The 17,350-nt window shown below is 37.5% G+C and overlaps 1 protein-coding gene across 1 annotated transcript in view; it reads left to right on the top strand.

Annotated features, from left to right (window-relative positions):
* Window positions 1–2,807: 2,807 nt before the first annotated feature.
* Window positions 2,808–17,350, top strand: part of GLP2R (glucagon like peptide 2 receptor) — a 61,656-nt gene continuing 47,113 nt past the window's right edge. The window contains exons 1-4 of the mRNA XM_078155701.1: window positions 2,808–2,933; window positions 3,731–3,818; window positions 9,380–9,484; window positions 13,604–13,725. Coding sequence (XP_078011827.1) covers window positions 2,808–2,933; window positions 3,731–3,818; window positions 9,380–9,484; window positions 13,604–13,725 — 441 coding nt within the window. The remainder of the gene's footprint in view (window positions 2,934–3,730; window positions 3,819–9,379; window positions 9,485–13,603; window positions 13,726–17,350) is intronic.

The following is a 17,350-nucleotide window of genomic DNA, read 5'->3' as shown; positions in this document are numbered from 1 at the left end:
GGTCTGATGGGAAGGGATTGCTTGTTCAAAAGCCCCAAAGTGTGCCTGCTTTTGTGGGAAATCCAAACCACTGGGTAATAAACATTACAAGTCCAGGAGGGGCTGTGTAGCAACATCCTGTGAGAAGCTAGGGGTTTGCCAGAATGTAAAAATGTTGCCCCATTGATAACCTCAAGCTCAGTATTCTTCTAAGGGAAACTGATGGACTATTTGAGTGCTTTAGATGTTCCTCTGTTTAATAGATTCTTGCGAGTCCTTTATGCCTTTTTTATTTTCTGTGGGGTGCAATAAAAGTCTTGTACCTATATACATTGAAGCCTTGAGTGACTATAGGATCTGGGACACTATTGCCCACAATGGAGGAAACTTGACTCAAATGAAAGCTATATTTAGAGATTTTACTGGAGTAGCTCCAACTAGGGACAACGGGCCAAAGAGAGATAATGACCTTCATGAGATCAGTCCACAGGAACAGATCTGATCAGTCTGAGTCCAGGGTCTTGGTGCTCAAGGACTGAGGCTACTGAGGTTACAAATGGAAAGAAGAGTACAAAAGTACTTTTACAAGAGTAAAAATCAAGAGAACTGGGAAAAAGTCTGGATCCCACCAGAGTGGCTGTGGGTGAGGAGGAGCGAGCACGTGCCTGATGAATGCAGCACTGCAGGGAGCAAGAACATTTTTGGGACAGTGTGGCAAGGGTCCTTAAATGCGGCTTTGAGGAGGAGAGAAATACCTGAGTTTGAGCCCCCAGATGGAATTCAGAAAACAGTAAAGAGGACTTATGGCCTAGGACAACATTACCCGTAACTTGGGATTAAAACTTGATTATAATAATAATAATTAAAATAATGAGCTGCTAGAAATAAAATAAAACAAAATAAAGATAAAAATGAGTAAGCAAGGGAAAAAGAACCTGACCATAGATAGCTTATTTGGTATAAAAGAAAATCTGGCTTCATATTCAGAGGAAGATAGTAAGGTAAAAAAAAAGCCCTCCTACTGCAAAGGGTAACATCAGATGGTTACAAGCCCAAAAAGAGTTCTTGGAAGAACTTTAAAAGGACTTGAAAAACAGAGGAAAAATTAGGGGAAAAAAAGCAATCCAAGAAAATTATGAAAAAAGTTAACCAATTGAAAAAGAGATACAAAATCTTAAGGAAGAAAATAACTCCTTGAAAACTAGAATTGGGCAAGAGGAATCGGATGACATTATAAGACCCCAAGAAGTAATAAAACTAGAAAAAATGGAAGAGAATCTGAAACACATCATAAGAAAAACAGCTGATTGGAGAACAGATCGAGGAAAGATAATATAAGAATTGTCAGACTACCTGACACTTATGATTAAAAAAAAGAATCTGGATACAATATTACAAGAAACTATTAAGGAAAATTGCCCTGAAGTTCTAGAACAAGAGTAAAGTAGAAATAGTAAAAAAAAATCTATCTTTCACCACTTTAAAGAGGCCTCAGGAAGAAAATTTACAGAAATGTCATAGTCAAGTTTCAAAACTCTCAAGTTAAGAGGAAAACATTTCAAGCAACAAGAAAAAAACAATTTAAATACTGTGGAAATATAGTCTTCACAAGACCTAGAGGCTTCTACTCTAAAAGACTGCAGGTCTTGGAACATTATATTTTGAAGAGCAAAAGAGCTGGGGGTTGTGTCCAGAGTCTAGGAATTCAAATCTGGCCTTAGACGGTGTGTGTCTCAAACCCTCTCACTCATCCTCTCTGTGCCTCAGTTTCTTCATCCATAAAATAAGGATAACAATCACACCTACCTCCCAGGGTTATAAGGCTGAAATGGGGTAACATATGTAAAGTGATTTGTAAGCATTAAATTACTATATAAATTCTATATATTATTGTCACTAAGTGAATGAACTTGGGCTATACCACATTTTTAATGTCTTTAGACTTCAGCTTCTCTAAATGTAAAATAGGCATAATAATTCTTTCCATGTATAAGGGTTGTTTAGAAAATAATGTAGGAGATATTAAAGCTCTCTGAAAGCAAAAACACATTGCAGATACAAAGTGTTATTCAACAGGCTTCTGTTGCAACAACCCTCTACAAGCTAATAAAGGTTGGACAAAGTTTATGTGGTAAAGACGTCATAAATTCCTTGAGGACGAAACATCTGTCTCATATTTTAGTCTACTGGAATCTAGCGGAAAGAATACTCTACTAAGAGTCAGGATGCTTGAATTCAAGTCTTGGTTTTGCTACTGTGTGACCTGGGACAAATCACTTCACTCACTGGGATCTCTATTTTCTTATTGAAAAAAAGATGAAGAGATTGAACTTGACTTCTAAGATCCTTTCTAATTCTAATATTCTGTTTCTAGAATTCTTCTCAGAACAATACTTTGCACATAGTAGGAGATATAATTTTTTTTTAAATTTGGGAAAGTGTTTATAACATTTATGAGAGAGCCAAGCAGTTCTTGAAAGGCCAATTCACATGTGATATCTACAGGATTCTGCAGAGAGAGTCAAACTTATGTTCAATCAATGAACTATCATTTATTAAGCACCTGTTTTTAAGCATATATTTCAGGCACTGTGCTGGGTCCTGTGGACAATAATGTGCAATTGGAGCAATTGTCTTCAATGAATTTGGGTTCCACTGGGGTAGTATAAAGCTCATGAACAAGTAAATAAGTACTAAATATTTACAAAATAAATACAGTGGTTTGGATGGGAGTGGAATTAATGACTGGATGAATCAGGAAAGGCTTCTTGAAGGAGATGGTGCTTGAATGGAGTCTTGTAGGGACCTAGGGGCTCCTAGATGTAGGGATGACAAGTAAGAGAATTCCAGGCATGGGAAACAGCCTCCTGTCAAGCAAAACCATGAAAGTAGGAGATGGGTATGTCATGTATGATGAAGAGCAAATGAACCAGTTTGGCTGGAGTGCAGAGTATGTGAGGTGAAATATGTTTTATCACCCTGGAAATTAGTCTGGAGCTAGATGGTGAAGGTCTTTTGATGACAAACAGAGGAGTTTGTACATTATTTTAAAGGCAAGGGGAGCACTAAAGCTCCTTAAACAAATGATCAACATGATCAGACTTGCACTTTAAGAATATACTTGCGGGACAGCTAGGTGGCGCAGTGGATAGAGTGCTGGCCCTGGAGTCAGGAGGACCTGAATTCAAATCCAGTATCAGACCAGACACTTGATACTTACTAGCTGTGTGACCCTGGGCAAGTCACTTAACCCCAACTGCCTCATATGAGAAAAGAAAAAGAAAAAGAAAAGAATATACTTGATAGTTGAGTGGAGGATGGATCAGAAAAGGAGGAGGTAAGATATAGGTAAACCAACTAACATACTTTGAAATAGTGAAGGCAAGAGGACAAGAGAATCTGAACTAAAGTGAGTAGAGAGAAGAGATGTTGAAGAGAGAGAATCAGTAAGACTTGGCAATTGATTATGTATGGGGGTGAATGAGAGTAAAGAATCATGGATCATTCTGGGATTGTGAACCTGGGAGACTGAAAGGGTGGTGGTATTCTTGATAGAAATGGGGAAGTTACAAGGCAAGGTGAGTTTAGAACAAAAGATAATGAGTTCTGTTTTGGACAAGCTGGTTTTGAGATACCCAAGGGGCATTCAGGTGGAGATATCTAGCAGGCAGTACACCTCTTAGGTGCTAAAATAGTCACAACTAGGTCTCTAGTTGTATTTTTCAGTGACACATTTTTTTTGTTCCTTCAGGTTACAGGGTCTCTCCTAAAGGAGACAACTCAGAAGTGGTTTCAATATAAAGAAAAGTGTTTGATAGAGTTACAAAAGCGACCATCTGGTAAGGAAACTTTCTTTAATTGTGCACTTTGCGTGACTGCCATGAAAACTCGAGATCCTAACTACACTTCTTGTTAAGGAGTTTTAAAAGCCAGGAGGTTCCAAGTTCTTTTGAGTCCTGTTTTCTAAATAAATAAATAGCCCTTTTACAGGCCTAAACTACCTTCAGGTCATTTTAACATATGCTTCAATAATTTGATCACATTCAAAGACCTATTCTGATCAACTAATGATATATTCCAGATTTTTTTGGCTGTACTTCAATGAAAAAAAAAAAGAGATAAAATCCAGATTTTTTTTTCTATGCTGACAACTGACAACTCTTCTTATAGCTTTTTCCTCAAAGTTCACCTTTGTTTTAAGCAGGGAAATGAGGACCAAAGGTTGTCTGCATTCCTTCTTTGGCATCTCCTCATGGCCTATGGGAGCTGAGGAAAGGCAGCAGCTTCCAGATTAAGTGAGATAAAAGAGCTTAAAAGCACTATATAAATTGAATTTTTACTATTATTATTACTTCTCTAGTCTTCACTAACATATTGATGGTAATACTTGGTTCTTTAAAAAAAATTATGGAAGTATTTTCTCTTTGTATCACCTTCTTTTCTGAATATATCCCTTCCTGCTCCACTACCCAGTGAGGCATCCCTTGTTTAGCATGGGCTACTGTGCTGTCTCAGAGGTCTGGTTTTATCTCTACCGTCATCCTCAATCTTGCTTTGAACTACTTCTCTCCATGGCTTTCTCTGTCTCTTTCTGTCTCTGTCTCTGTCTCTTTTTGTCTCTGTCTCTCTCTCTCTCTCTGGGCTTATTTTTCCCCTTCTAACTTCTTCCTTCTCTGGCATAGAGTTTGGGGTTCTCCAGAGGGAAGGTGGCTGGGATAACTCACTCCTTTCAGGGTTCTAAAGCAACTACTCTCAGCCTCCCTGGTGAGTAGTTCCACTGAAACTGTAGCCCATGAGCTACTGGTGTATTTCACATAAACATATAAACATTTTAGCCAAGAAGTCAATCAAATCATTTATTAAATAAAATGCAAAGCAAAAATAAGTTATATAACATTCTACCCATAAAACTGGGGGTGCCATCAAAGCATTCAATGCCCATGGGGAACAGAAGGGCCAACTGAAATGATCAGAGTAATGAGGAAAATGTGTAGAGAATGCGCACTGCTAGACCAACTCACATCTTGGGAATTCAGGGAACTCTAGCCTGACTTTCACATGTTTCTGAAGTCTCTTCTCTGCAGGGCAGAAAGTGACATCCTTACTTTCATGCAACTCAGAAATCTATTCCTGGAGCCCTTTTACTCTGCCTGATTCACAAATGGATTCTCATCTTGCAAAACATCACTCCCATTTATAATGAGTAACAAAAATCTCATCTCTACTGAGTGAAACATAATTAGACAAAGTACATTTGTCCAATAATCATAAAACAGTATTGCAACCCAGCATTTCCCAATTATTAATTCCAAAATTCTCTAGTCTTTCATATATAAATGAGCAACTGGAACAAAAAACCATGATGCAGGTTTTGTCTTGGATAAGCACATTAGACCCTTATACTTGCAACAATGATTAAAAAAGAAAGAGAAAAAGAAGAAGTTTAGCAAAAATCAGTCCCCAAACACATCAACCTCAATCTGGACATAGTTCAATATTTCATGTCCCTAGTACCTAGCTCTGGAATGCATCCAGTTGCATTTTCTTCATTCCTTTCTAAGGCCGTCTTTAATCATTAAAATTTCATAGTATATGGGTTTTTTTCTCTTTATTTACATTGCTGTAATCATTGTGACTGTTGTTTTCCTGGTCCTATTCACTTCTCTCTGAGTTAGTTTATAAGATCATAGGATCATAGAGTTGGAGCTGTAAAGGACCTTTAGCTCATCAGATATGACTCCCTAACTATTTATTATTTTGGTTCAGTCATGTCCAACTCTATGTGACCCCATGGACTTTGTCCATGGGATTTTCTTGGCAGATACTGAAACAGTTTGCCTTTCCTTCTCCAGTGTGTCCCCATTTTGCAGATGAGGAACTGAGGCATATAGGGGTTAAGTGACTTGCCTGGGGTCACACAGTAAGTGTCTGAGGCTGGATTGGAACTCAGATTTTCCTGACTCTAGTCCTGGTGCTCTATCCATTGCACCACCTAGCTCTATCCATTACACCACCTAACTGCCCTTATTATACAGGTAGGTAGACTGAGACCCAGAAAGGTTAAATGATTTGTCCAAGGTCACAAAGGAGGTAAGTGCAGGATTTCAACTCAAACCATTGTTCTTTCTACTCAACCACATTACCCCATAGAAGTCTTCCCGTATTTATATGAATTCTTGATAATTTGTAGTTTCTTATGGAACAATATTCCATTACGTTCCTGTATAACACAATTTATTTAGCTATTCCTCAATCAATGAACATCTGCTTTGTTTCCAGTTCTTTGCTACCACAAAAAGTATTGCTCTGAATATTTTGACCCTGGGTTCTTCAAGGCCATGATGGGGGAGTTACAAGATCACTAGAGAGACTTTGAGTACAGGCCAGGTGGCAGACATAGTCATCCAAGGGCCAGGCTATGTGTAGAAATGTTCATCACCAACAGCAACTCATGAAACCATATGCTAAGTAGCCCTGAGATTTTGATATGAATTGGTGGAAGACCAAATGAGTATAGATCTCGTGATGTATTCAAATAAGTAGCACAGCCACAACCTTCCAGGAGCTGAGGGTGGGGGTGGGGAGGGAGTGCCCTATGCTCATGAATACTGAATTTTGAATACTGGAAAGAGCCCAGGATTTGGAGCCAGAGGACCTGAGTTTGAATCTCATCTCTATTACTTTCTGGAAATGTGACCAGAAATGAGTGGCAAATCACTTTCTCTCTCCGGATCTCAATTTCCTCATCTATAAAATGAGCGGGTTAGACAACATGATCTCTAAATCCCACTACCTACTAATGGACTTCTCAATCTCAACATTTTAGGTAAAAAAAAAAGTATAAAAGGGCCTCCTCCCACAAAGACCCCTGTTTTATGGGCCAGCTTACCTGAATCTGCCCTGTTGTAGCCAATATAGCATATGGGCATGAACTGTTGATCCAAGGTGACTCCAATGCCATTCACAATGGGCTGGTTCAGAATGAAGGACTAGAATTGGGGTGTTGATGTAATTCCCCTGGTCATGCACTTAGTATTTCTCACTATCAGATTGACTACTAGGGCATGGAGTCAATGTTACTGTGAGAAAGTGTTTGGCCCAGAAGTTGTTTTGATCATGGAGGCCAAGTGTCTACTATGTGGACACACAGTCTGTGGGAACAAAGCACCCTCTCTGTTGGATTCCCTGGAGGCTTTTCATGACACATACAGTGTAACAGGGCTAATGTTAGTGTGACATAGTGGAGGGAATAGAATATCTGAAGCCAGATATTCAAATCCCAGAACTGCTGATTACCACTTTTTGCAGTCTTCGGCGAATCACTTTCCTAGCTGGGTCTCACGTTTTTCATTTGTAAAATGAGGGGTTGGATTAGATATTTCTTAGGGTCTCTTGTAGCTATAAAATCACCTTTGGTCATAACTCTCATTGCATGATTCCTTCCTACCTTTTCAGTCTTCTTACATATTACTTCTTTCTATGTACTCTGTGATCCAGTGACACTGGTCTGTTTGAACTTGCGTCTCCATCTCCCAACTTTGAGCATTTTCATTGGCTGTCCTCCACCCCTGGAATAATCTCCCTCCTTATCTCTGCCTCATGGTTTTCTTTACTTTCTTCAAGTCTCAACTAAAGTTCCATCTTTGGCAAGAAGCCTTTCCCAGGCTGCCTCAGTGCCTTTCCTCTGAGACAGTCCTCATTTTATCCTGTATATGTCTTGTTTAAACATAATTGTTTGAACGTTATCTCCCCAATTAAATCGTGTGCTCCTTGAGAGTGGGGATTGTATTTTTTTGCCTTTCTTTGTAACCCCAGCAACTTAGCACTGGAACTGAAACGTGCTAGTTGACTGCCTGACTGACTTCAGGTCTAGCTTCTCAGCATACGGTACTTTTGTGAGCTATGTTACTCACTCTTCTTTGTCTGATTTTTGGGGGACTTCATACTGACATCACCTTACCCTTTCAGAATTACTTCAATATTATTCACAATTATGCATTATGAGCTCCTGCAAAATAAGATTATTCTTTTTGCCTTATGTATGTGTCATAACCCTATTAGACATTACATTGTAAACCTCTTCTCACTCCAGCTACTATGAACTGTGTTATCGACATCTCAAGTGCTTAATTTGCTGAATTAAATTGAATCTAGTAGACTAGAAGAGACCTTGTGTTTTACACAGGCCAAAGCCTCTGTCTACAGATGCAAAGAGAAGTAATGAAGTGATGTCCCCAAACCCCCTTACTGGAAATATGTGTATCATCATCCTAGTTTCCTTATCATTTTGTAAGTACTTGCCAAATGTCACTCCAGGATTTTATTCAGGGTGCTTCACCACAAAACAATTTTCCAAAGCAGTTAAAACTTGATTGCTTTCTGGTTAACTTACTAAGTGTAGAAATGTGCCTCAACTTATTTGCCATCTATGCAGATCTAATTAAATGAGGGGATTGCCAGATTTTTACTTTATTGTTTATTGTGTACACACTAGTTCATTATCTATACTCATCAGCTGTAACTGTAATTAAGGAGGTAAAACAATTGAGCAGGAGTAAAACATGGAATCAATAGTTCCTGCCCATATCACAAATAAAGGGACTAACCTTTCTCCCACTCTGAGGTTGGTGGTGAGTAGTCATTAAAAGTAGAGGAAGCCAAGACTTTGGGGTGTGTGTTTTTTAATGAACTGGTCCACTAAACAGCTGCTTGAAGATCTGGTTATCCTTGGAAGGAGGAAGAGAAAAAGAAGCAGGTGAGATCTCTTCATTGGAGAACAGTTTATCTGCTCAAATATGGTGTTCTGGGGGACTTTCCGTACACGTCTTTCTGTGTGTCCTCAGGAAGTCTTGTGTATAGAGGGTAGTAAAGGATTGAAACACCAAAGGTTCTGTGCCACAAGCTTAGCACAACAGGTGCATCCTTGACGATACCTCCTGAGACCTTCCCTATTCTCAGGTATGTGTCTTGGGGCCCTTTTTCACTCTAACAGCCTTCCAAACAGTTGTAACATCTCTGCTTGTACACACCAGGCTCACTTGGCCAGAACAGGAAGTTGCTGTTCAACTCCTAGGGTATAGATTCCTTGTCTTGTCTATAACCTTAAAATGGTATATAAACATGTCATAATTGTTATCATCTATCTTTTAATCTATCCTAGTGCCTACCCATCACAGTAAATGCTTAATAGTTTGTTTAGGTGCAGCTAGGTAGCACAGAGGATAGAGCACTGGCCCTGGAGTCACAAAGACTGGAGTCAAATCTGACCTCAGGCACTTGACACTTACTAGCTGTGTGACCCTGGGCAAGTCACTTAACCTCAATTGCCTTGCAAAAACAAAAGAAAAACAAAGTTTGTTTAATGAGTTCATTTGCGCCTTTCCATTTTTTTTTTTTACAGGTGTGTATTGTAATGGGACATTTGACAGATATGCATGCTGGCCTCATTCACCTCCAGGAAATGTCTCTGTTCCCTGTCCTTCATACTTACCTTGGTGGAAAGAAGGTAACATGCTATGTTTTACCCATTTTCCAAAACTCTTCTAATGGATTGGTGTACCTTGGGTGGTTATAAAGTTTCAGGCTGAACAAAATTAGAATGAATTTCTAAAAATATTCTGAAAAGTTTTGAAGATATTTCAAATTTAACTTCAGGAAGGAAGTCAGACTATTGTGTTACCGCATTGATTTAACTGTGGTATTTAGAAGAATGTTAGTGCTGATTTTAGAGACAGCCTGTATAAAGGAGGAGACTCAAAAGGCTGTATGCCTATTTGTATCAGAGAGTGAAGTGATACCTTTTCTGGAGTTACTCTCAAGTGAATGCTACTTAGAATCACCTCCCAAGAAACTGCTGAAATGATGTAGAGATATTATAGAAACCCCAAGACATCCCTAACACAGGTTCACTGAACCAAGAGAGTCTGGCGGTTCCAGGCCCTGCATAGTTCTAAACATCCATGGCTTCCCAGAAAAAAATAAAGGAAAAAATGCAATCTCTGAAATAGGCCAACCATATCTATTCCAGGGTCAGTGTCTACATTGGCCATCCCCTTTGATTATACTTGCATATATCTATCCAGTAATCCAAAGTACAGATGACATAGGATTACTTTAAGAGAAACCATATAGAAAAATTCAAACATAGAAACCAGATAAATTGGAAGGAGAACTTTATAGCTGAAAGGACCTTGATGTCCAGTCTAATCTAATCTCTTAATTTTCTAGATGAAGAAATGGAAGCCCTGTTTATTATTTCTTTATACATAGCACTTTGAGACAATCCCTCAACCCCTAGGTTGGGTCCTCAAGAGAAGGCTACCCCAAGTTAGAGGTATTCTGTGGATTCACATTTGTTTGCAGCAGCAGTTTACAAATGCCCACCCATGTGTTTCCTTTTTATAGTTAGAGAACTCAATTAGCCTGGAGAAAAGTAAAAATAATAACTAATAATAGCTAACATTTATATAGTGTTTACTATATGCCAGGCTAACTGTGCTAAGCGCTTTCCAAATGTTATCTCATTTGATCCTCACAACAACTCTGGGAGATAAGTGTTATTATTATCCCTGTTTTATAGATGAAGATGTAGAGGCAAACAGAGGGTATGTGACTTGCCCAAGGTCACAGAGTTAGTAACTGTCTAAAGCTAGATTTGAACTGAGATCTTCCTGAATATTTAATGAAAAAATACAAGAAAAATAGCAATAAACCTCTACTCAAAAAATCTGGCATATGATATTTCATTCACAAACATGCACATCAGTATAAAGAGTGGAACACATGGGGGAATACACATGGCAGGCACATAGGGAACGTATGTGGCAAGGTATATGTGTGGGGAGAAGATGTGTGGAGAACAGGTGTGATCAGGGTGCATAAATAGAGGGTCATAGAAGGAACACACATGGACAATCTTACACTTAAGGAATATGCGTGGCTAGAGTGGACCTCTAGACGGGCAGCTCACGCGTCCATGCAGTGTACTCCAGAGGTACTGCTATATTACGGCGGTCAATGTGCTGCTTCTACCGGATCTGTTCCCTTCTTGTCTTCACTAGGAGTGTTGTCTGTACTGGATTCTGCTCTGCTGAACACCACTGGGTACATAGATGTAAAATTTCTCTATGCTTCCACCTTCTGGCTATAGCTGAAGTCCTTGGTTATTGTGCTATTTCTTCCTCATGAGAGGAATTTGGAAATTTCTTCACTTCAGATTTCTGAAACACCACCCATCTACCTCCCACCACCCCAGTTTTTTAAAAAATAACTTTAAGGAAAGGAAAAACTCTTGCCTTGGTAGTAAGATCAGCAAAATCATACTTGAGACAGATATATCTTCCTGTTTTGTTTTCTTTTTAAGAGTGCATTATCTCTTTGTTTCCAGAGTCTAGACTAGAAATTTTTTTACCTCTGACAGTAGATTCTTTTCTATCAGGAGCCATCTTCCTTAGAACACATAGCAAATTAGTTGAATAATTGTGTGTATGATAAGGACAAACGAGAGATAAGCAAAAAGTGAAAGGAGGAATTCTAATCTATTTAACAAATATTTATTAACCACCTGCTCTATACAAGACACTATGCTAAGGAATAAAAGGTAAACAAAGAATTCTTTCCTCAAAAGAGCTCATTCTATGGGGCTGGGGAGAGATACAAGTTGTACATAAATAAAAAAAAAGCACGAAGTAAATCAAGGAAGGAGAGAACACCAACAATTTGTGGGATCAAGTAAGCCTTCATGGAGGAGATGGTATCCAAGCCAGGCCTTGAGGAAAGACAAAAATTCTGAAAGGAGGATATGAGTAGGAAGATGACTTATACAAATGCACAGAGGGTAGAGATACAGGACCATAGTCTATATGCAAAGCTGCTACCCTACTTTGTCTGGAACTAGGATTTCCAGCCCTATTTCATATTACTTCCCGTCATAAAAACCAGGTTCTAGCCAACCATGCTGGGAGCTGCCTATACCCAGACCATGGCACCTTATTTCCTGCCTGTATTCCTATATTACTTGCCTTTTCTCAGTTCTAGTTTCTCCATTTCTGATGGAAGAAAAATATTTATTAAGTATCACCTATATACCAGACACTGTGCTAAGTGCTTCACAAATATCTCATTTGATTTCATAACAACCTGGAAGGTAGATGCCATTATAATCCTCATTATACAGTTAAAGAAACTGAGGAAGAGGACAAAATACTTGCCCAGGGTCACATAGCTTGTAAGTATTTGAGGCCAAATTTGAATTCATAACTTCCTGATTCTAGGTCCAGCATTTTATTTATTGAGCCACCTAGCTGCCCCTAAAATGGGGATAATAATATTTGTAATGCTTTCCTTACAGTATTACTATGAGGTAAAAATCTTAAAGCTATTAAAGAGACAAGTCTAAAATTGCTACACAGATATTGTTGCTCAGTTATTTCCAACTCTTTGTGACCCCATTTTGGGGTTTTCTTGGCAAAGATACTGGAGTGGTTTGCTATTTCTTTCTTCAGCTCATTTTATAAATGGGAAAAGTGAGGCAAACAGGGTTAAGTGACTTGCCCAGAGTCACAGGGCTAGTCTTCTTGACTTAAGGCCTGGCACTCTATCCATTGCACTACCTAGCTTCTTGTTATACAGATGCAAGTTATTATTCACGTAGCCCCTTATCAGTAAGTGAGCTCATAAGATACGTAGCTTTTCTCATTTGAAAGGAGGGACTGAAGAATCATGTGTGGTAGAAGCCACAGAAGACATAGAAGCCGTGGGGATGGAGAAGCCCAAGAACTTTTGAGTTCCACAGGCAGAATAAGGGATAGGTAGGGGATTGATGGTGGAAATATGTCAATACCAATAACTAGCTTGCAAGGAAAAGGTACTTCTACCTCAAACTGAATAGATAGCTGTCAATTAGAACCTCGTATAGATTATCCTGCTTAAGGAATGACCTGTCTGGACAGAATTTGCTGCCACAATGGCACTGGGGGAATTTATCCCCTCTTCACTTTTTCCTCCTCTGCCAGTGAACTGACATTGCTTATCCTTAAATTTTATTTATTTTCTGTCTATACTTTTATGATGAGTTTTCTCTCCAAATAAACTTTTTTTTATTATATTCTGAACAAGTGTTTGCTGTAAATGAATGAATCACATAGTGGGGAAAGACAAAAGATAACCTCTGAACAGATAACCCTAGACTTAAATGCAAGGCTTTATTATATCTCCCTCCAAAAAGAGAGGCCTCATTAGTCCACATGTCTTTCTCACCCAGAGGGGCAAACACAGAAAAGCTTAGTGGGAGTTGGTTTTTGCTACTGAATTTAGAAGCTTTGGAAAATATGTGTGTGTATGTATTATAAGCATGCATAAATGTATGTATATACATATATGTAAACTGTGTATGTATATATATATTATATATATACATATATATATATATGTAAACATATGCCATTTAAAAATAAAAAATAAACAGCGGATACTTTCTTGAGCCACTGAAAGGGAAATGAGAACCATTCATTTCTGAGATTTTCCATAACTCTGTTGGGGAATGGTGGTGGGGATTGAAAGCTTTGAAGCAAACATGAAGTTGTATGCATTGATTTTTTTTTTCTAAAGCTCTGTTTACTTTCAGAAAGCCCAGGAAGAGTATATAGACATTGCTTGGCTGAGGGAACTTGGCAGACTCTGGAGAACTCTACGGATATTTGGCGGTATGACACAGAATGTTCTGAGAACTACAGTTTCAAACAAAATGTGAGCTCTGTTGATTTTAGTGGTAATAGCTCCATCTCTTTACTGCTCTCCTGAATTATTAATACAAGCAGGCTATGCCTATCCCAGAGTTGCAAGAATAGGCTCTATGCATGCCCATGAGTGTATGCTAGCATTAGTGTTGTAATAATCCATAAAATAGACCATATGAACATTAAAATTTGGAGGAGAGAAGTATAGGGTTTCTATCATCACAACCAATGCTCAATTCACTAAATATATTCTAACATGGAAAGAGGAAATTTAAGTTTTCATAGAACAGTAAACTCTTTGTTACCTATTATTAATCTAGCAGAATTTTCATTTAATAATGTTGGCAACTGCAAAAAAATAAAAAGGAACATCGTGCTACTTTACTTTTTTAAAAAGGCCTTTAGTAGAAATGTCTTGACATTCCAATAGATGAGTGTATAACTCCCTAAAAGTAGTTTTTTTGTGTGTCGCTTAATGTCTCTGGATATAATGTTTTCATTTGTGTAAGGCTTGCTTCAAAAGCTTCTCCATAGGAGCTATAGGAACTGTTACTACATTTTTTTTAAGAAGGAGGAAAACTAGGTGGTAGAATTACAACTATCAATCTATGAGGTTTTTCTCCTCATGTAGTTAAGAGTATTCAAGTTTATCTCAGATCTGTGAGGAGTTTGTAGAGAAGACAGAAGAAGATGAAGAAAGACTTCTTTCTTATTAAATCTGTCTTAAATATTATTTTATGAAGAAACATTATAAATTATTTTTATGAGGAGAGTATTATGAGTTATTGCTTGAACAAAGCTGAAGAGATTATTTTTTTACTGTCATGGAAGGAGAAAAGCTGGAGGAGATAAAGACAAAGATAAAAAAAGATGGAATAATTGTCTTTCTTTATAAAACTATTTATTCTCTTTATGAAACTACTGTAACCTTCTTCTTGTGAACAGAATGAATTATATAGGAGGAATATAGGAAAGGAAAGGAAAAATATAGGAAGAATAATGTGAATTATTCTTGTGAATAGGGTTTATCTGTTAGAATGAGTGAACTAGTGTGAGACTATATTCTCAGAAGGGAACCCATCTACTTTTGGACGTGGTTTGAAATTACTCAGAACTATGATCTCTCCCATTGTTAAGATTATAAATAATTCTCTACTTTTTAGTATGGATTTGATTATTGACACATTGCCTATTTAGTAACTGACATACTTAATCATTTAAAACTAAGGAATTGAATGCAAAAAGAAATATGAATAACTCTTATTGAGAAAGTTAAATAATATTTGATAAACACGAACGGGGGTACTGAGCCTAACTGATTTATTGAAAGGTATGTTAAAATTGCATTGATGATGAAATATACAAAAATAATCCTGCATTTCCTTAGCGATCTGGATGGTAAAATTAAATATGGGAATAACTCAAGTAGCAGGCTGAAGAGTAACCTATAAATGAGGCTGGGAAACCCTAGACCACATGTAGATCTGCTATATGACAGTGGTAGAACTGTTCTCCTATAGCCTCTTACATCTAAAAACAAGTGAGTTGGACTAGATGATCTCTACAATTCCTTTCTGGCTCTAGTACTCTACATGAATCAGTAAAACAAGTTGGCAGACATTATACTTTTGAAGCCAGGAAGTAAAAAAGTACTTTTCCTTCATCATTTCCTTCCCTCACCTTTCCATGTTGCTTTCTGACTTTAAGTAAGAATTAAGCAGTTAAAAAAAAAACCCTCTGACATTTGCCAGGTAGAAGACTGAAATTTTGCAAAGAATTATCTATCAAAGATTATAAAGTGATTCTGAGTTTATACCTGCAAATTCCTTGAAAACACTGAAATACAATTATGTGGGCCCAATTCTTTTTAAAGGATTCTTTTTAAAGCTTTCTTACTAGCTCCTCATCTATTTGGAACTGTAATTTTTTCTGTACATCTGTTTTTCCCTTCCCTAAGGACTCTTCTAAAGAGAGCAAAGTAAAATAGCAAATGAGTATGTTTACCTCTTTCTTTGCAGCCATCAGATGGTATCAACCCTAAGCAGGGAATCTGGCGTTCATTGTTCTGTTTTGTTTTGCTATGAGTTAGCATTGGTTGCAGGCCAGAGTTTATTCCCCACCCCCCAAACTTTTACCTCTCTTTTAGCATCTTTGTATGTTCCTTTCCATCTTTTTTTACATGCCCTTAAAAATCTGAGCTTATATTTGAATGGTTTTTCTCATTTAGTTATTCAAAGTTTTCTTCTCAGAATTTCATTGCTTACCCTGTCCCTTCCATTGTGAGCTATATACACTCCATTTCTTTGGCTATGGGACCATAGGCATCTTTTCTGAATATATTGAAATCAGCTTTCCACAATTTGGAATTATGCTAAGAAAGTGACTAAAATATCCATACTTTTTGCCCTTGAGATCCCACTGGTAAATATTTACCCCGAAGCCCATCAAATGGGGAATAGCTAAACAAATTGTAGTACTTTATAGGAACATAATAGAATATTATTGTCCTGTAGAAAACAATGAATATAATAAACATATAAATGCATGAGGAGACATATGAACTGATGTAAAGTAAAATAAGCAGAACCTGGGGGGAAATATATAAACATTATGAAGTCGTAATGACCAAGCTTTGCCCCAAGGAAAGAGATATGAAAATGTATCTCCCTCACTGTTTAGTAGAGATGGGGAACTATGGGTGTGTAACACTTCATATAATATTAGAATTGGTTGGCATATTGGTTAGTTTTGCTGAACTCTTTGTGCTCTTTTCTATTGCTATAAATGTTGGCTTTTTGGAAGGAGAAGAGGAAGGAAGAAAGAAATATTGGAAAATGTAGGTGACGTAGGAATAAAAGCTATCAATTAATTTTTTTTTAAATCCATGAAATTAGCTTTCTGAAAGTATAGATAAATGATTAATATGTAGGGCTCTTTTTCTTTAATATTATATATTCCAAGATTATGTGATTATATTCTCTCAAAGTTCTTTTTATTTCCACTTCACCCAATCAGATTGTTCTTTATTGGTCCAAGTTAAGTCTATAGTAACAGTTCCCCTGACTGCTTCTTCACCAAAGGTGGAGATGAAATTATTATAGAGGCAAATCAAGAATTTATCAGGTACTCTGAGCAAATTCTGCATCATTGAAATATCTTTATACTATTAGCAGACTTTCTATGAGATTTAGGAAAGCATCATTTCTATCACACATCTACCTGAGCAGACGCAAGTGTACTGATAGAATCATATCACTTTTTTTTTCTCTTTTCATTTTTACACAAATACTTTCATCTATTCTCAGGCTTAATATAGAGGCATATCATTATTAATATGTATGTATACTCCCTATTACACTTTTATTGTTTCTTTTGAACAAAATATATACTTTGATTTCCATGCTTTAGCAATGAATCCCATCTCAATGTCACAGTGATCATGCAGTAATTATATAATATAAATCAGTAAAAGTAGGTTGCAACAGATGGGTTGGGTGAGTCTTAGGAAGCTGTCAAACTTCTAAAAATTTTCAAGGAAAATAACAGACCTGCTGATATGTCTTGTTTGGTCTACCCTTCAGCCACCACTGTTCTTGTTGGAAGGGAATACCATTCATCATTTCAGATCTCTTCCC

This window comes from Phascolarctos cinereus, unplaced genomic scaffold (assembly GCF_003287225.1).
Source record: "Phascolarctos cinereus isolate Bilbo 61053 unplaced genomic scaffold, phaCin_HiC Scaffold_5;HRSCAF=322, whole genome shotgun sequence".
Classification (NCBI taxonomy): domain Eukaryota; kingdom Metazoa; phylum Chordata; class Mammalia; order Diprotodontia; family Phascolarctidae; genus Phascolarctos; species Phascolarctos cinereus.
This window is presented reverse-complemented; position numbering and strand designations above follow the sequence as displayed.